Here is a 21,250-nt window from a genome sequence, read left to right as displayed (position 1 = left end):
AATATATACTTCTTATTAATTGATTGTAATGATTAAAAATGTTTTTATAAATAATAGACTGAGTTATGAGGCTTGGGCCCTAGTTCCGCTTTTGATACTAACAATGTGTGCTTTACTTCCCTGAGCACCGTTTCTTCGTCTTTACATTGGAGTTGAATTAAACTGATGTTTGGTATCCCCTCTAAGTTCTAAGATTCTGTATTCTACTTATAACTATAGGATGTTTTCTCCTCACATACCTTAGTAAATAATTTGGTATACATTATTTTTTTTTAAACACACGTTAGTCAAATTTTACTACAACAAACACTTTCTAAGTGAAAACACATGTAATACAATAGCTAAGTCCAAGCCGGTAACCCTTTTATTTTAAATAATAGCACTATAATGCAATTCTAGCACATACATGCACAAAAAGAGTTTGGATACTCCTCTTGAAGTGTTTTTTTTTTTTTCAAAAAGAATTTTATCTTTTTAGCCTGAAATTAAAATGAGTTTTAAATTCTGCATTTATGAAACAAACTATTATAGAGTTGTGAAAGAAGAAAATAGCATTTTATTTTTTGATAGGACCTGGCTCACTCAAGTATATGGTATTTTTTTTATTGTACCTTTTTCTAGGTCATTATCATCATCATTTTCATTGTTGTTTCTGTTGATTTTATTTTCAGGTTTGCAAAGATTCAGATCAGTGTATCTGAACCAATCATCCCATTCAGGGAAACAATTACTAAGCCACCAAAAGTGGACATGGTCAATGAAGAAATAGGTAAACAGCAGAAGATTGCAGTCATCCACCAAACCAAAGAGGATCAAAGCAAACTCCCTGAGGGCATCCAGGTTGATGCTGATGGGCTCATCACAATAACCACCCCAAACAAACTCGCCACTCTCAGTGTCCGAGCCCTGCCTCTTCCAGAAGAAGTCACTCAGATCCTTGAAGAAAATAGCGATTTGATTCGTTCTATGGAGCAATTAACTTCTTTAAGTGAGGGGGAAAATACCCAGATGATTCACAAGAAGACCCAGGCTAAGATCCAGGAATTCAAACAAAAGTTGGAGCAAAACCTACAGGGAAGGAAATGGAGGAATGTCGTGGACCAGATCTGGTCATTTGGTCCTAGGAAATGTGGACCCAATATATTAGTAAATGGATGCATAGATTTTAAGAGCTCTGTATGGCAGTGCCTTGAGAGCAAGTGTATTAAAGAAGCAAGTAAATACAGAGATTTTGACAATAGTATCATCAGTGGATTTCAGCTGGCAACATTGTCAGGCCCCATGTGTGAAGAACCACTCATGGGTGTATGCTTTGTTCTAGAAAAATGGGACCTCAGTAAATTCTTGGGTCAAGGCTCAACTGAGAAAGCACAAGAGGAGCTAGCCAGAGATGAAGCTGTTTCTGACCAAAGTAAACCTCTGGGGTCACCCAGTGAGAAAGAGCAGGTTCAAGATGACTGCCTAGAGACGTTGGAAAAAAAGAGCAAACACAAAGGGGAAACATTGCTGGCCGACTGTTATGGCCCCTTCTCCGGTCAGCTGATTGCTACTATGAAAGAAGCTTGCCGCTATGCGCTACAAGTGAAACCCCAGCGCCTAATGGCAGCGATGTATACCTGTGACATCATGGCCACTGCAGAAGTACTAGGTAAGGAGTGTGTGTGTGTGTGTGTGTGTGAGAGCATGTGCAACATACAGTGTCTCTGTATCAGCCCTGTCTTCCAAGAAAGAATCAGGAGGGTGACTGGTGACTTGTGGGGAGAGGGAAGTCAGACAAAGAATAAATCAGGCTGGGAGTGTTAGTGACATAACTCTGGAGGTTTCATGTAGGTTGCTGGAGACAGACTTCTAGCTTAGGACCAGAGATGCACTTGAGGAAGTCATCAGTGTAGAAGTAAACCTTGAAACCATGTTTGTGTGAGCAAACAAATATGGAACTGACCATTAAAGAGTCATGTTTTGTCTAAAGAGAAAAGGCATTGGATTTGGCCATCAAAAGACCTAGATTCAAATCATGACCTCTATACCTTTTAGCTACATGACCTTAAGTAAGTCATTTAACAAATCTCTCTGTGCTTTAATTTTCTTCATCTGTACAATCACAATTACCTCAGAGGGATGTTGTGAGGATCAAATGAGATGATGCACATAAAGCCTTTTGTAACCATAAAGTTCTATAAATGTGAGTTATTAATTGTCATTAATCTGAATGATTGCATCATGCAATGGGTCTGGCTTTTAACTCTACCACTCAACTAAAAGGTCTCTTTCCAAGGTTGTCAGTGATTTACTAAATCCATTGACTTTTTCTCAGTCCATATGATTCTTGACTTCTCTGAAGCCTTTGACACTGTTGACACCCCTTTCCTCCTGGACATTCTCCTCCTTGTTTTTTGGGGACACTTCTCTCTCCTAGTTCTCTTCCTGCCAATTTATCTGAATGCTTTCAGATCTACTTTTCTTAAATTATTTGTCCAACTATATGGAACATTATCTCTTTTTAAGTATTTGAATATCCCCAGACAGGTCTCATTTGTTGAGTATTTTTCAAAATGACATTTTTGCCATTTTCTTCCTTTGCATTTTTAGTAAGTCAGATATAGAATTTATTGGATACTTTGCTTTTAGTGGAATAACATCTGATATCAGAATAGTTGGAAGTCCTTTATCACCACTATATTTTGCCTCTGTCCCAATTTTAGCATCTTTGTTCAGAAGGCACTTCTGGCCAAGTGATCTTTTGTATAACTATATTGTTGCATAACATTATTGTACTTCTCTTTATCACCGTGTTTATTCTCATTCAGAAGGTCTCTATCCTATATGGATTCAAGTTTGTAGATTTTAACATGAGTTAAAGTCATATACTGTTATATTCTTCTGCCTTAAAAATAAATCAGATGTTTGTTTTGTATAAAATATCCCCAGCCATTATCACATTCCAGGTATGAGTCCACCTTAACATGTCTCAGTGATTTTTTTAAAATTGTATTTGCCATTTTGTGTTAAAGTTTTAGATTTATTTTGGTTATTTTATTCAAGTTTAATATAAATTGAAAACTATTGCAGCTCTCTGATTTTTCACAGAGGTATTAGAAAGCTTAGTATTGTTTCTGACCTGTTTTCCTGTTATTTTCTACTAAGAATTACTAGGCACATCTTCCATGATGCTCCTTCTTTCTTGGTCAAGTAAATTGTCCTATATAGTATCTTATTTCACTGTTTTATCTGAGTGGTTTTCTTTTTTCCCTCGGAATTCAGCTAAAAGCCCTTTAGATCAGATCTTGCCAAATTAATTTTTCCTAGTCCTTTGCCAGGAACCTATTGTTCTAATATCATAGGCCATGAAACTAAATCCTGCTCTTTGACCTCATCTACATAGTCAGCTGTTCATTCCTACATCCTTTTTCTTTTGAAGTCATAACTTTGAACTGGAGGAGGTGAAAACTTAACCAATTTCCCTCAAATTCTTTAATTTCCCACCCAGAATTTCAAAATGTTTTAGGGCTACACTGGAGACCTTTATTTATTGGTAGATTTATTTAATCTTTCAATTAAGCATTCTGGTTTTTAACATTAGCCACACCATGATGTAATAGTTGGAGAGGTGATCTCAGATTCATTAAGACCCAGGCTGTAGTCCTGCCTTTGACCCATAAACTGTCTCTTTACCTGGTACAAGTCCACTAACCTCTTAGTACTCCAGGCATCTTCAGACATTGCAGAGAAAGTACTGACTTACATTAGGAAAAGAAGTTTCTCACCAGGATCTCCCATGAAATCATAAACTTAAAAAAAGAAAGAAAAAGAAACCTAATCTGTTTCATCTAAACAAGGTCTTAAAACAGTAATTTATTCTATAGCTGTTAAATTGCTTTTTCCCACTCTCATAAAACAGAATTTTCTGAGAAAATAAGTATCTCAAAATAATTAAACTACTTCCTCTGGAGGAATACTTTTAAGAAAATGGCTACACGTTTCTGCAGTTCATTCAAAATATATTCCCCCCAAAAAGGGTCAAAACATGAAATCTTTTACACATCTTAATACTATTTCCACCCATATTCAGATAGAATTCCTTTTTAGCAAGCATAAATAACCATAACCATAAAAATTTTCTTAATATATTCAGTTTTCATATAAATGAAGACCTAGTGCTACAATTATCAGTCAATCAATCAATAAATGTTTACCAGTTGTTGGGACACATGACTTTTCCCCCCTTGAAAGCAAAATGTATGCTTGCTAAAAAGACTATTTTATGGAGAATTCATACAGGGAAAGTGCTAAGATGGTGATCAGAAGAAGCAATACAGGGACACTCTCAAGGTCTTTCTTAAGAATTTCAGAATTAGGGGTGGCCAGGTGGCTCAGTGAGTGGAAGCACCGACTCCAGTGTCGGGATGACCTGGGGATCAAATCTGGGCGCAGATACTCAGCACCACACCCAGAAATAACTGGCCTTATAACCTTGAGCAAGTTACTTAACCCCAATTGCTTAAAAAAAGAGAGAATTTCACAATTGTGTGACATGGGAGACATTAGCTAGGACTGGTCAGCATGGTAGGCCCATATCAGAGAAGGTGCTGCGCTCTGTGAGCAAAGCAGAATTCAAGTAGTTCAAAAGAAACATGAGATGTACAAATTTAGGGACATTTCTACTCAGATGTTCACATGGACTATTTGTATCCAGCCTTTGGTGGCGCATTCTGAGCTTGTATTAATCTGATCAACCACAGTCGGACACACTGTAATTTAGCTCTCTAACATGGTGATGCCATTTTCATCCTCTTCAAGAATGAAGAACAACAACCAACTATAAAACCCTTGCTCAGAATATTACCCAAATATTTTTGCATTTCTTCTGATCCCATCCTTTGCTTTTCAGTGATAAATCTTTTTTTCATATCTTAATTGTCAGCTTTCTGCTCCTGTGGGAATCCACTTTCTTCTCTCCCTCTTCCCAGCAAAGCTTAAAAAAAACCAAACAAACAAACCCAGAGGCCACACCCATTTAGCCTTTTGTAAACTTGTTAAGTTTTCAAACAGTCTTACATTGCATTAAAGTACAATTATGCTAAAGCAGTGTCTTCCATATTGAGCTTAACTTATATATGGATAGAGTCAAGTGGAGACATCTATTTAAGTTTGTGGGTTTTTTTTTTTAATTTGAGAGAAATGTTTATAACAATTTAAAAACAAGCAAACAAAGAAAAAACACCAAAACCCTGCTACTCTGGGCTATGTACAGGGAAATGAAAATATCCCCTTTACAGAGAAGTAGGAGTTATATTTGTCTTTACTAATATGGAACTTTACCTCTATCCCCTTATTCTGGAAACTTGCTTTAACATGGGTCTTGAAGGTCCTTGCCATAAAACCATGTTGTAAATCACACAGTTGTATAATAGACTTCTAGTCCTTAAATTTAAACGAGAGAATTCTCTAAGCAGAACTTTGCAAAGCCATCCCTCTCCAACTTCCTTGGTTTATGGGGCTTGATTATGGCAGGGCCCAGTTTATATTTTTGCTGCTACCAAAAATAAAAACACATTGGATGGGAGGGTGGGATCAAAATGGATTCTTGTGTTACCATGAAAAGCCAGTGCTTTTAGTTAGTCCTAGTTCCTCTCATGTGAATCTGGGGCATAAAATTAGATGTTTGAAAATCTCAAAAGAGAAGACTTACATGAACTAATGCAAAGTAAAGTAAACTAGTCGGGAAAACATTATGTATGATAACTACAACAACATAAATGGAAAGAACAGCCATCACAAAACAATCCAAACTGAACACTGGAAAATTATAAAGAACAAATGTAATCTCAAATAAAAAGATATGAGAAAGCACTCTCCCTGCCCCTTTTTCAAGACGCTGGAGTCCACAGATGTTGAGCGTTACATGTAATGTCAGTATTTCAATGTGTTGTTCAGTTTTGCTAACTTTTTTCTTTTAAAAAAAATTATTATAAGGGATAGTTTTCTAGGAAAGGTGACATTATAGGTGATATTAAAGCAAAGTACAGGATTAATAGGGAATAAGTTAGACAGAAAAGGCACTAGAATTAAGAGATTTAGGGAAAGGCTTACTATAGAAGATGGGATTTTAGTTGGGATTTAAGAAACCAGTAGGAAGAGATGAGGAAGGAGAACATTCTAGGCATGGGGGATGGCCAGAGAAAGTGCTCAGAACCAAGAGATGGAGCGTCTTGTTGGTGCAACAGCAAGGAAGTGAGTGTTACTATATCAAAGAGTATGTAGCAGAGAGTAAGGTAGAAGAAGATGGGAAAGATAGTAGGGGGCTAGGTTATGAAGGGTTTTGGACACCAAAAAGAGGATTTTACATTTGATTCTGGAGGCAATAGGAAGCCATTAACCTTTAATGAGTTGGGGGAGTGGCTAGCATGGTTAGACCTGTCCTTTAGGAAATTCACTTTAGTGCCTGAGTGAAGGCTGAATTAGAATGGGGGAAGAGAAGAAGAGCAGACCTACCAGCGGCTATTGCAGTAATGCAGGTGTGAGGTAGTGAGAACCTGCATTAGACTGGTGGCAGTATCAGAGGAGAGAAGGGAGCATAGTCGAGAGTTGTTGCATAGGTGAAAATAACAGGCCTCAGCAAAAGATTGGATGGAATTAGGAGGTGAAAGAGACAAGTCAAGGGTGACTTCTGGGTTTCGAACTTGAAGAACTGGGAGGTTGATGTCACCCTCTACAGTAATAGAGAAGATAGGGGATAGGAGCTTTTAGGGGAAAAGGTAATAAATTTCAGTTTGTTGAGCTGAAGATGTATGCCAGGCATCCAGTTTGATAAGGGAAGTGGGCAATGTAGAGTTGAATCAGATCAGCAAAGGGTAAAGATGGGAAAAGAGGAAGAGTGGCTACTGCAGAGGAAATAGCCCGAGAAAGAACTGAGGGGTCAAGGGATTGGTTACAGTGAGGATAAAGGGTAGAGTTCTGTAAAGGAAGGCAGAAGGAGATGTCGAAAGCTGGTTGGAGAAGAGGATTTTAGAATTTTTGAACTTGGAGTATATTTGTGGATGATAGCAAGATCAAGGGTATGACTATCTTTGTGTGTGGGTGAGGTGGGATGGAGGATTAGGTCATAGGAAGTGAGTAGGTTGAGGAATTGAGTGGTTAGGAGTTTAAGGAAACTAGAGATAAATTTAGTTAAGATGGGGCTCAATGTTAAAGACTTTGTTTGTTAGAAAGAGTAATTAGACTTCATAGGGAAGAGAGATACATAGGAGGTTCTTGATTGAATAATGTGATGAAATGGTGTTTTATGAAAATAATTCTGTCAGTAGTTGTAATGTTACTGAGATATAAGATCTTCCCTGCCTATTAATAGGCCTCAGGTGGAGCCCATTAAGGGAAGCTTGCTTAGGGGAGGCTTGTTTGTAGGAAGGCTTTTACAACTTTGGCTAATTTCTAATTAGGCACTGAGTCAAGAGGGTTGTGATCCCTTCTGGCTCTGAGAAATGTATATATACTCTGAATTGGTATTTTACTTTGGGGGTTCACTTAAGAGAAGGATCTTGGGATTCCCTGGTTAATGTTCAGAGTTCCCCAACTGCTCAGATGTAAAGGCTCTCTCTATCTAGTAATGTATGTTAAGTATATAGTTGATTCAGGCAGTCAGAGCCCTTTCTGTTGGTCTTTATTTCTCTGCTTGTATTTTCTCTGAAGTTCAGGGTGCTGACTTTTCCCCTGAACTAGTGAATATAATTTAAAAAGATTGTTGACCCCTTAAACAGCTGTCTTTTCTAATAAAGCAGATCTAAGAACCTGTGCTAGCAGCCCTCCTGGGCGTGCCAGTTTGAGTGCTACTACAATAGTAAAGAATAGATTGCAACTAGAAGCTAGACCAGAAACAATGAGGGCAGCCTGAGTTAGAATAATTTCAGGAAGAATGGAAAAAGAGGAGCAATGGACCTGGGGAAAGTCAAAGGTGATTTTAGGATGTCCTCTCTGAGTTACTGAGAGGACAGTGTTAGTATTGACAGGAATTGTTAGACAGGTAAAAGATTTATAGGGAAAAAAAATTAAATTTTTGGCATATTAATTTTAAAGTGAAGGTGGGAGGATATCCAGGTGAAAATGTCTTGGTAATAGAAGGGTTTGGAGATCAGACCAGAAATGGACATAGAAATATAGAAAACATACAAATAGTAATTGAATACACACAAAAAAATAGTCTAGTTAAAAATGTATGAAGGCAAATTCGGCCTATTTGGCAATAAGAAAGTCAGTAGTAAATTTTAAAAGAGCATTTTCAGTAGTGTTAGAAATGGAAAATAGATTTCAGCGTGATGAAGAAGGAATAAGTTAGTTAACATCCTGGATAGATCATTCCTTTGATAAGTTTATTGGATGGGGAAAAACTGGAAGGGGCAATGAAATCAAAAGAAATAATTTCTAAATGGGAAATGTTGCCTGAATATATTTGAAAGGTAAAAAGAAGGTATTAGAGCTAGAAAAAATGGAAAATGTTGAAGAGATTAGTGATAAGTGATAGCAAAGTTCTTGAGGAATCATCCACCCTTAACCTGTCACTCTTTATCCTGTTTGTTGATTATTTATCTCTTTTTTATGTCTCTTAATCCTACTGTTCCCTGTTTAGTAATTTCATTAACATCACCACCAGGGGTCAGGCAGGGTCAGGAAGAGGAAGTGAGGCTAGTCCGTTTTGTTTTTTGTTGCCAAGTCTCATAAAAAGTTACACAAAAGAGGCGACCAAAATTGAAGTATTGGCCAAAATTAATTTTGGGGATTGTGTATGAATTTCATTTATCCATACTCTTTACTATGGCTAATAAGCGCTAATTACCCTTCTAGGATAAAAATATACTTTCTACATAAATACTCATGTATGTGAAGATAGTTTTATTGCTTCCCAAGTATATGAAACAGTGGTAATGAATAGGAAAAGCTTTGACCAAAAAAATCTTGTTTGATTTCTATGTGACAAGAATTGTTAGGGGACATGAAATAACTTACAAAGGGTCGGTTTTCCAGGACTAATATTCTCTTATTCTCATAAGAAGACTGGGTTAAAGAAAAATATAATGTCCTTTCTCTTTGTCTCAGAAAGGTTGGTCACCAGATGCCTCCAATAACTAGAATCATGTGGTCAATATCCCAGGACTGTATTGTATATAGACAAGTTAATGCTATGAAGTCACATAGAGGCTCATTACAGTAGGCTGGCCACTCTTCATTAAATATAAGTCTATGTCCAGCTCTGGTCTGATTTCCAAAAGACACAGATCACAGAAGATGACATTTGATGAAGCTAAACATTAGGGCAGAGCATTATAGTGAATATTCTTAAGTGTTTCTTTGTGGCTATAAAGTTGTGACAAGTTCAGCCAGTTAATAAGACTTATGATTTTGCAGGTCGGGTCTATGCTGTCTTGTCAAAGAGAGAAGGTCGAGTGTTGCAGGAAGAAATGAAAGAAGGGACGGACATGTTCATTATCAAAGCTGTGCTTCCAGTAGCTGAAAGTTTTGGATTTGCTGATGAAATAAGGAAGAGGACAAGTGGCCTCGCCAGCCCACAATTGGTGTTCAGCCATTGGGAGGTAAAAACAAAACAGTCTAATATTTATTGTTTTTCTTTGGGGAGGCTGGGCTTCCTCTAGAGGTGCCATGTAAGAGGGGAGGAAGATATTGCTAAGATCAAATTGGCTTATTTTCTAATAAGTCAAATGGTAGTGTGTTTTGGTTACATAGAACTTCATGCTATGTACCACATTTCACTTTAGCATACTAAGAATTGCTTCAAGGGGCAGCCAGGTGGTTCAGTGAGTAAGAGCACTGGCCCCAGATGACCTGGGATTGAATCCGGGCTCAGATACTTAGCACCACACCCAGAAATAACTGGTCGTGTAACCTTGAGCAAGTTACTTAACCCTGATTGCTTAAAAAAAAAAGAATAGCTTCACACGGTCATTGACAGTACAGGTTGACATTTCTATATTAGTTGTGTATTATTACCCTTTATTTTTCTGGTTATAGTACATACTGTTATTAAAAATAAGCTTTTTTAAAAATCAAATTTAAAAATTTCAAACTACAGAAGAATTCTCTTTCACTGAAGGTGAGTTTTAGATTTGCACAAGGGGGTCTAGTTTGAAAGAGCTGGGTGATTTCTGGGAATCAACTAACTTATTTTTAATTGAATTTGGTTTCAAGAAACTTTTCTTGAAAAGATGATAGTTTTAGCATTTTGCTAATAAATGAAAAAGTTTGTAAAAAATAATGTCTCTGGGAAGGGACAGCTAAAAGAAATAAGATGGACTCCCTTCTTTTCTATCCTGGTGGGCGGATAACTAATTGTCCAGCATAAAAGTATCATGGATTTTATCTCTTTACTCTTGGAATATAACATCATCAAGGGACTCTAAGGGCAAAGGCAGGTAACAAAAATTACTATATTTGTAATCAGCAAGCCAACAGCTTGAAGAAAAGTTGTTGAAGAAAAGGGGAGAAATTCTTTGGGCATTTTTTTTCTTTTTAAAAAATGGGTATTAATTTGGATTTTTTTTTAATCCAAGGGCAAAAAAGAAAAATGAAACATTTTTCCAAAAAGAATGCTAATGATTCTATTTTAGTAATTTTCATTATATTATCAATAAAGACCATAAATTCCTAATCCATATTCAATTACCTCATTGTAGAGGTAATCCCTCTCTAAGGCCATGCTGGTAGAACTAAACTCAAGCAAATGCTTGAGTGCTTCAACAACTATGATCTGTTTACCTGCCTAGCTACCAGTGGAGAGGCTCATTTTACAGTAGGCTGTCGACTCCTAATGAAATATTTGGTCTTGACAATGCATAAAACAAACAAACAAACAGAAAATGCAAAATAGTACCCATTGCTGAGTAGCCATCTTCCAGTTCAGTAGTGATGGAGATGGAGTAGCACAAGAGAGGACAAAGGTTATACTGAAAAAGAAAACAAAAGACAAAAATGACAAATATGAGAGGAGGTTATGAAAAGACAGGAACACTCATGCATTGTTAGTGAAGCTGTGAATTGGTCCAGTCATTCTATAAAGCAGTTTGGAGTTATAATTTATGCTAGCTTTACACTAAATCATATAAAACCTTTTCTTGCTTAATGTCATTATTAGTAATATACTTATATTCCAAGGGGGTCAGAGGCAGAGGAAAAGGTTGGTATAAATATATAAAAATATTTATGGAAACACTTTTCTGCAATATCAAAATACTTGGGGGGGAAAAGTGGATGCCCATTAAATGAGGAATGATTGAATTGTGGCATATGAATGTATTTCTGTAACATAAGTAAAGATAAAAAGAATCCAGATAAACTTGGGAGAACATGTATCAGTAAAGGCACAACAAAATAAGTAGATATATTGTCTTTCAGTAAATAAACTATAAATTTTGTAGGTAGCTAGGGGTAAATCCAGCTGCTAAGAAAAAACATCACATGCTAATTTTCAGCAAGTCATAGCTGTTTTGGGAGACTTGATGCCCCTTATTGTTTAAAGAGGAAAGTAGAAAATTACTGTCTTGTGATTAGAAAGAGACAGTCACTGGCTGCAGCTGATATAAATATATGCTTATGCTAGTATAGTTTCCTTCTTTTTTGCCTGCACCGTAAAAGAGGAATAACTCTTAGAAAATGATTGCTGGAGAAAAGATGCTTTCTTTTTCTCTTCTTTACCATCCCCATGCAGTCCTACCCCTAGTAGCCAAGTGAGGAAGAGATTGAAATAGCACCTACTTGTGAAGGAAACTATGGGAATGGGGGACAGTAAGACCAAGGGAAAACTCTAGAAATGGCAAAAGCAAATGAAGGCATTTTCACTCTTGAGTTGACATCCTTACAATGTATACCAGCTGTGGGAAGAATCTGAGAGCAAGGTAAAGATTCCAAGTGATTTAGCATTCTAGACAATTGGTGAATAATATCAAGATCAGATTTAGGTGTTTGTTTTTAATAGTGGCAGACTTTATTGTAATGTTGAACAGGCTAGCTAGAGGCAACTCATGTTGAATTCTGTGAAACTTGATGATCACATAGTGATCTTTAGTGATCTTGTTATTCTTAAGAGTACTTTTCCCAGGCTGCTTGGGCTGCTTGTGAAGTCAAAGTGTCTTGGGTCTCCATAAGTTGGGGGATGTTTGGATTTTCTTATTTTCATGGTTAGGGGCAGCCTTTAACACTTCTTGGCCTTCAAGACTTTTGAATTTCTTCCAGTATTGGGGAAAATGACTTCCTTCTTTACCTTAACACCATCTTAAGAGAAAAGCCAGATAAAACGTTAAGGAAAAATTCCCTAACATTTAGAGATAAGTCCAAAGTGAAATGGATTATCTTGTGATGAATTGGGGTCCCACCAGTGGTCTTAAAGCAAAGACTAGTGGTCAACTTGTTGAGTGTATTGTAGAAAGAATTGTTTTTCAGATATAGCTGTAACTACATGGCCACTGAGATACCGTCCAACCATGAAAATCTGTGATTCTGTAAGTGATAATGTATAACAATGATTATTTTCCACAAATAATGGAAAAGGTTCTAGATTAAATGTGTAGGTGTGTTTTTTCTTCAAATGTTACTCCATATGTCATGTACTGTTAGTATTAGATTTAAGTTCCTTGAGGACAGGGACTGTCATTTGCCTTTCTTTGAACCTCCAGAGTTTAGCATATGCTTGCCATATAGTAAATAGGAGCTTAATAAATGCTGGTTGACTCACTGGCTATTTTGTTTAACTGTTTTAAAAAAGATTAATTTAATTTTTAAAAGAAAAGAACCTATCTCCCCATCAAGTACCCTGGCCTCAGGATGAGCCATCAGTGGAAAGGGCACTGGTATGCATAAAAACCCAAGTTTGAGTTCACACTTGGTCATTCAGCAGCTGTAGCATCTTGGCTAAACAACTTGGCTGCTCTGAGGACAGATTCTCTCATTTGCAAAATGAAGTGATTGTACTAGACATTTATTAAAGTCTCTTCCTACTCTGACAGTTTGTGGCTGTGTGTGAGCCTATTGTTGATGGTTCTATGTCCATGGCCTCTGCAGCAGCGCTACATTTTAATAGCTTGTGCTAATACCAGCCAAGTAGCTGGGAAGAAATAAAGGCATTTGAGTGCTGAACTTGCAATCTCATCCATATCAAGTGACTATGGCTGAGGTCATACTTGTTACCTATGATGTATACATGGCAGGGGGAATAGGCAGGGAGGGAAATGTTTTAGTATAGAGATAATGATCATCATAGTGGGTTTTTATTGTCTTTGATTTTACCTTGAGACCAATCTCTGTAAAAAGACTTGAAGGAAAATTAGGATTTAGTGATTAATTTACCTAACATGTTATGCTTTTATTTATAATTTTATTTTTATAAGGGGTGGCCACGTAGCACAGCGAGTAAGAGCACTGGCCCCAGTGTCGGGATTACCTGGGGATCAAATCCCGGGCTCAGATACTTAGCACTACACCCAGAAATAACTGGCTGTGTAACCTTGAGCAAGTTACTTAACCCCATTTGCTTTAAAAAAAAAAAATTATTTTTATAGCTCCCATTGTGGATAGAACCTTGCATTGGTGCTCTAAGATACATAAAAGTATAAGAAATTGGAGTACCAGTGTAGTAGGGGTAAAGAATATGACTTCCTTATTTCTTATTCTGTATGAGTGGGAAACCTCTTTTTTTTTTCTTTTAAACCATTGGCATAGCTATTGAAATTATTGAGAGATACATACAAAGAAAAAATATCACAAGTAACTTTAGCTGTTTTTTTTTCCTAATAGAATAATTATGAGATATTCTATTTCCCTTTTAAAATTAAGAATGTGAGCCATAAAAGCTGATTTATTAAAAACAGCACACAATTTGAAATATGCTTCATTTCCATAGTCTGTGTAGTTAAGGAATCAAGCAAGATAGAGGGAAATTAAGATGGAAAGAAAAACTTAAAAGGAAGGAAAAAACATGGAAAGGAAGGTAAGTGAGGGAGAGATAGCAGAGAAAAGGAGGATGGGGAAGAGGGAATGCCAAAGGACAATGGGGCAGAGGGTAGGGAGGGGCACAGAGGAAACAGGAAAAATGTCAGAGGAAAAAAAAGCAACATCTGTCTGCATGGCCACCTGTCACTCTCTGTGATTTCTCTTGATGTCCCAAAGGTGTTTCTTCTATAAAATGAAAAAATAAGAGCACCAGGCTCTCAGGATTGCCATGGGGATCAAATAAGAGAACACATGAGAAGTGCTTTGTCAGTCTTAATGCTCCGTTCAAATGCAAACACTTACCATCATCGTCATTATTATTAATTCCGAATCCCTCTGTTCCCACCTGTGATACTTTAGTCCAGATCTTCCTTCCCAGAGTTCTAAATTATATGCATATATAAACCATAGAATCCCCCCTCCTTTATCAAAGGGAAACATTGCTGTCCAGCTTTCATTTCATATATGTTCCGACCTCTGGGTCTACCCTGATGATTACTATAAAGACAGAATTTTATTTTCAAGTTAAAATCTAGCCCATGTTTCCTGTGACGTTCTAGTCTGGTTGCTTTTGAGCAAGGAGGCTTATGTTTTAGAAACTCCCTCCTGGTGGCCTTAGGCTACCATAGCTTCTGCCTGCCCCTGCTGTGACTTTCATTGGTACCTGGTAGTTGGATAGAAAATTCCGAAATTGAATCTCAAGGACAGGTGAAAATTTTTCTCAGACACAAATGCCCAGATTGGTAGTACATGACTTTGTTCCATATATACCTCCTGCAAGATAGAAAGAGTGACAAGAGGGATGACTTTAATCCTGGGGTATTACTTACTTTAAGTCTGCATTATAAAATTATGATAGGGGGCAGCTAGGTGGTGCAGTGAGTAGAGCACTGGTCCTGAAGTCAGGAGGACCTGAGTTCAAATCCGACCTCAGACATTTGACACAGTTACTAGCTGTGTGACCTTGGGCAAGTCACTTAACCCCAATTACCTTGCCTTCTCCCCTCCAAAAAAAAAGATTATAACAAAAATGACAGTAGTTATTCAGATTAACTCCAGGAAGTGTTAATGGAAAAAAAGATGGGTCTTACCTAAAGCCTTAAAGGTTGGTATGTTCTATCCAGTCAAAAATGTTCAGACATTTCCTTTTTTTTTCCTGATTTCTGCCAGCTAATAACTGAACTGAAGTTCTCTTTCCAGCTCTAAATCTTATCTAATCTGATCTCTTTAAAAATATATGTGTACTTGAAGTCTGGAACAACTCTTGTCATAACATGATTCATAAATATATTCTGTACTATGGGGACAACTGGGTGGCTAGAGAATAGAATGTTGGATTTGGAATCAGGAGCCATGGAGGCATTCAAATCCTGCCATAGACACTTGGTAACTGTGCAAGTCACAACCTCATGCAATCTCAGTTTCCTCATCTGTAAATGTTGATACTAATAGCGCCTGTCTGGCAAGGTTGTGAGGACCAAATGAGATAACATATGTAAAATGTTTTGCAAACCTTAAAGTGCTGTTGTTATTCAGTTGTTTTTAGTTATGTTTGATGCTTTGTGACCTGATTTGGGGTTTTCTTGGCAAAGATACTGTAGTAGTTTGCCATTTCCTTCTCCAACTCATTTTATAGATGAGGAAACTGAGGCAAACAATGTTAAGTGTCTTGCCTAGGGTTGCACAGCTAATAAGTATCTGATACCAGATTTGAACTCAGGGAGATGAGTCTTCCTGACTCCAGGCCTGGCACTGTGTGCCACCTAACTGCCCTGTAAAGTGCTATATAAATGCTAGTTGTGATGATGATGATGTAGTAAAGCAGCATGTTCTTTTATTTGCTCTAAATGTACCTCTCAGGTTTCAAGGGATAGTTCCTAATTCTGGTATTCCAGAATTTGATGAAATAATCCATTTTACCCCATTAATGTAAAAATTGGCTAACTTTTTTGTTAGTATTATGACTTTATATATTTAGAATTGTGGTATTTAGAGATGGAAGGACTTAGAGGTCATATGCTCATACACTATAGAATTAGAAGAGGCCTTAGACTTTAAAGAATCCAATATCCCCATTATACAAATGAAGAAACAGAGGCCCATTGGCAAAATCTTAATTCAGCTCTTCCTGACTTCCAGTCTAGTGCTCTTTTCACTACTCTGCGCTAATAGCAGGTTTTCTGCCTCTGCTTCCTCTCTTTTGTCTAAAATATTGATTTCGAGGCTCTCTACGCAGCCTTTTTCATATTCCACTAGCCATTTTAGTGGTTCATCCTCCAACCTTCAGTGGGGAAAGGCAATGTGGTTATAAGTAGCTCTTAGACATTTTAAAGCTTTTCTCCTATTAACCTTTTGAAGCATTGCTAACATAGTGTTCTTTAAAAGCTAATTGTGGCTGTGGCATTTACCTCACCCTCTGGTAATATGTGGATGTATAACACAGTGGCATCTCTCCCTCCCCTCTTGTCTACTGTTATGTTACCTAGTGACCAGTCAGCAAAGCAAGTCATTGGATGCACCCAAGAGCTGATGTATGTTACTACCAGTGCTCTCTTCAGTGTACCTGTTCACTGCCATCCCAGGGCTTTGTAAGGGGGAGAAAAGATGGAGGCACAGTTACCACATAGCTTGGGAAAATGTGAGAAGCCTGTTTACCTTTCCAAAACATAGGAACATGGAGAGCCATTTGATCATCATATTTTCTTACTCCATCCATTTGTAATTCTGGATGATGCCCTCTTCCAGTATCAAGAAAAACCACTCATAGTAGCATTGCATTTCTTACTGGTTACAAAGAGCAGATTATAAAGAGAAACAAAGGAGACAAATCCAAGTTTTATAGAAAATGGGAGTAGGTATTCAAGTTGATCCTCCCCATGCTTAAATTACATCTGAGGCAGCCTGCAGGATTATGATATACTTTACTTTTGGCTGAATAAAATGTCCTGCAAAATGTACAAAAGTTAAAATGTTTCTTGTATCATTAAAGTCAGAGCCTTCAGATTAAAGGGAAGTCAGCTGTGGTAGACTCAGAATTCTGTTTACAATACAATTAAGGCATGTGGAAATGTTTTTGGTTTCATATTCTGGTTATATCAGTAACTGCAGACAGCTTCAGTGTAACTTTTTAAGATTGCTTCCTTTATTGCCAATGGTAAGAACCTTTTGTTTGTCTAAACAAAAAGTCAGTCACAAAGAACAGTGCATTGGATGTCTGAGATGCTCCCCCAGATGCCTCATCATATGCTGTACTAAGGTTTCTGACAAAATGTGTATGTTCTTTTATTCCTGTTGAGTAAACAATTTGCTCATGTTATTTAATGAAAACTTACAGTACTTGATTGACATTAACATTATAGTAGCTTCATTGTTCCCATTGATTTACATGGAATACATACATACATATACATAGCTTTTTGGAGGGCAATTGGGGTCAAGTGACTTGCCTAAGGTCACACAGCTAGTTTTTGTGTTAAGTGTCTGAGGTCAAATTTGAACTCAGGGCCTCCTGACTCCAGGGCCGGTGCTCTATTCTAGTGAATACACTGCACCACCTAGCCGCCCCTTCAGGTCACTTTTTAGAGCACATTGGAAGCATCCCCACAAAGCTTATATTTTACTAAAGGGAATCACAAAATCATAGGATTTAGAGCTGGAAGGGACCTTACAGACCATCCGATCCATCCATACCCCAACCTCATTTTACAAGTTAGGGAATGTGAAGTCCAGAGCTCTTAGATAATCTGTTCCAGGTCACCCAGATGGTAAACAACAAAGCAGGGACTTACATCCAGGTCCACTGACTCCAAATCCTGTACTTCCCCCATTCTGTAGTGTTTCTTGGGGTTTCTACATGGAGAGGAATCCAAACAACCTTTTTTTTTTATGGGGGGGAGGAACATATTTAGCACTTTAATGAGAGAAAAACGTCCAACAATATAATGTTGAGGCTTTTGTTGTTTTTTTTTTAAACCAACTTCAGAATAGATATATCTACTATAGTTACAGTTTATATAATGGTAATTGATGTTTCAGTTAGTAACAGAGATGCTGAGATTCTAAAATGCCTTCTAAAAAAAATGGTTACACTTTAAATAATACATTTTTTTCTTATTTCAACTCTTTGAAAATTGTTGATTGGCATGCTATTAATAGTAACTTTGTATTAACTAGGATATCTTATTCTTGACCTTGTCGAATAACAATTTTTTATAACTCTGTTTAAATGTGACCATAATGTTCTGATGATCATGATACTTCAAATCAGAGAACAGAAAGCGTGCTGAAATTTCAAGCTCCTTTTTTCTACTCTTATGTAACCACAGACATCATAATTAGGAAAAGTACTTTATAAATCATAGAGCTTTAGTCTTACTCCCTTCATTTTTACAAGTGAGGAAATTGAAACCTATTGAGTTTAACCAAACAAACATTTATTAAGCATGTACCATTTGTAGACACTGGTCTAGGTCCTGGGAAAAGGGACAGAAGTGCATCAACCCCTGCCCTCAAGAAATTCTAATAGGGGAGACAACATATAAATATATGTAGGCAGAGTCAAAACATACATGTAGGTACACATAAGACACATGTAAAGCAAATAGAGGGTGTAATAGGAACTCCCAGCCATATAGGTTGGGGTGGCCTTTCCAAGGGCCCCACTTCTCTCAGAAGAGTTTTTCCTTAAGAGACATTACAAGCAACCTTGAGACTCAATTGGCCCAGGAAACCAAAGCTAGAAATATTGACATCATAACTTCCTGGTGGCTTAAGTACAAACTCAACACACCAGCTCCTCTCAGCCTGCATACATGCCTCTGACCATGAAGCATCATGGCAAACACAGAATCAGGGAAGCTGAATGAATCAATGGTTTGTCTTTGCTTAATACCCTTTCTTGCTATAATTACATAAACCTTCTGTTAATTGCTAAATCTAGGGTTCTTAATCTTTTTTGTATCATGGCAGTGTAGTGAAGCCCATGGACCCCTTCTCCAAATAATATTTTTTAATTCATAAAAGTAAATGCTACATTTCATTTAGAGGTTAGTAAAATGAAGATGTGATTTTCCTCCCATCTAAGTTCAAGGAATCCCTAAAATCTAAGAACCCTATCAGTGTCTATCTCATTCTCTAATCTGATTCAAGCAGACCACATCAAGTGAGTTGTAGCCTACAACACAAGGTAAATCCTAGAGGTGAAGGTGCTAAGCTTGGAGGAATCATGAAGGGCTTCATGCAAAAGGTGGTGCTTGAACTGAGACTTGAAGGAAACCAGGGATTCTAAGAGGCTGAGGTAAGGAAGGATAGTTTGAATGTGAGGGGAGGTGGGCAGCTAATGCAAAGACATTGAGGCAAGAGATAGCATGTTAATGTATGAGTAACTAAATTGTCAATTGCTGCAGAGAGCTTAAGAAGGTTGCGGATTGAGAAAAGGCCATTAGATTTGGCAATTAAGAGGTCATTAGTAAATTTGGAGGGAGCAATTTAAGTTGATCAACGCAGTCAAAAACCTGATCACATAGTTTTGGGGTTTTTTTTCCAAGGAATTTGGCTGAAAAATTGAGGAGAGATATAGGATGATGCCTGTGCTGAATGGTGAATCTATTGAGAGTTTTATCTTTTAAGAATAGAGAGGACATAGGTGTGTTTTTAGGCAGCAGAAAAGGAGAAACTGAAGATTAGAGGGATGTTAATAGTGGAGTCAGTCTGCTGGAGAAGATGGGATGAGGTAGGGGGGGCATGGAGAGAGAAACATTTATAACAAATATGCATAGTCAAGCAAAACAAATTCATTAGCTGTATACCAAAATATCTATGTCTCATTCTGCACCCTAAATCTCTCACCTGTCAGAAGGTACATTGCATATTTCATCATCAGTCTATGGAATCATGAATAGTCATTGCATTGATCATAATTCTTAGAACTTTCAAAGGTTTTTGTCTTTATAGAGTAGTTATTGTATAAATTGTTCTGGTTCTACTTTGTTATCATATAACTTCATATAAGTCTATTTCTCTTTCATTAAATCATTTATTTCCTCATTTCTTACAGCACAAATAATACTCCATCACATTCATATATATCACAGTTTATTTAGCCATTCCTCAGTCGATGGCATCCCTTTTAATTTCCAGCTTTCTGCCACCACAAAAATAGGTGCTTTAAATATTTTTTGTACATATAAGATCTTTTCCTGTTTCTTTTATTTCTTTGGGTATGTATAGTTTAACAGTGGTATAACTGGGTCAGAGGTCCTGTACTGTTTAGTAGCTTTTCCTATACTGTTCCAAATTGCTTTCCAGAATGGTTGTACCCATTCACGGGTTCACCAGCAGTGCATCAATGTGCCTGTTTTCCCACAGCACCTTCAACATCTATCATTTTTATCAATCAGATGTGAGGTAGAATCTTGGAATTATTTTTATTTGCCCTTCTCTAAATATTAGTGATTAGAGCATTTTTTCATATGGCTGTAGTAGCCTGGGTTTCTTCCTTGAGAAGTTCCTGTTCATACCTTAGTCTATTTATCAATTAGTGAATGACTTTCATTCTTAGAAATTTGAATCAGTTCCTTAAATACCTTGGAAAGGAGACTTTTATCAGAAACACTTGTTGCAGAGATTTTTTTCTTCAGGCAATTGTTTCTCTTTCAATCTTTACTAGATTTGTCTGTGCAGAATTTTTTAAAAATGTTATGTAATCAAAATTATTCATTTAATTATCTGTGATCTCTGTCTCTTATTTAGTAATGAATTTTTCTCCTATCTATAGATCTGATAGGTAGTTCTTTTTCCCCCATGTTTCCCTAATTTATTTATGACGTTATCTTTTATACCTAGGTTACATGTCTCTTCAGAGCTTATCTTGGTATAAAAGTGTGGGATATTGGCCTGAATCTAATTTAGGTCATCATCTTAAAGGATAGCAGAAGAAAGTCCTATGGTAGGGTTGAGGAGAGAAGAAAGTGTTTGAAACAGCCACTCTCCTTAAGTGAAAAAGAAAATCAGGAAAATGAAAGGTAATCCTTGCTCTATTGAGGCCCTTCTTGAGAATAGCTAGGATAAATGTATATTGTCTGTGTGGGGTGAGGGAAAGTTAAAAAAGGGACAGTGTTGATGACTGGATTGCAGTGTGCCTATAGCTCCATTCAGCAGCAGGGGAGTAGGAAGTTATGACTAACCCAAGATTATACAATTGAATAATGACTAAACTAGCAATTGTTCAGTTTCTCCTCTTCTCCCCATTCCTTTTGGGAATGAG

The 21,250-nt window shown here is 37.1% G+C and overlaps 1 protein-coding gene across 1 annotated transcript in view; it reads left to right on the top strand.

The window, feature by feature from the left end:
• The window catches only part of EFL1 (elongation factor like GTPase 1), a 219,820-nt gene that overhangs the window by 170,137 nt on the left and 28,433 nt on the right, over positions 1 to 21,250 (top strand). Inside the window, exons 18-19 of the mRNA XM_069098699.1 lie at positions 672 to 1,648; positions 9,397 to 9,581. Of these exons, the coding sequence (XP_068954800.1) occupies positions 672 to 1,648; positions 9,397 to 9,581 (1,162 nt within the window). The remainder of the gene's footprint in view (positions 1 to 671; positions 1,649 to 9,396; positions 9,582 to 21,250) is intronic.

Source organism: Petaurus breviceps, unplaced genomic scaffold (genome assembly GCF_028583685.1).
Source record: "Petaurus breviceps papuanus isolate PSGF00001 unplaced genomic scaffold, PetGlider_PUasm1.0 37, whole genome shotgun sequence".
NCBI lineage: Eukaryota > Metazoa > Chordata > Mammalia > Diprotodontia > Petauridae > Petaurus > Petaurus breviceps.
Note: the sequence above shows the minus strand (reverse complement) of the source record. Positions and strands in the feature narration are given on the sequence as shown.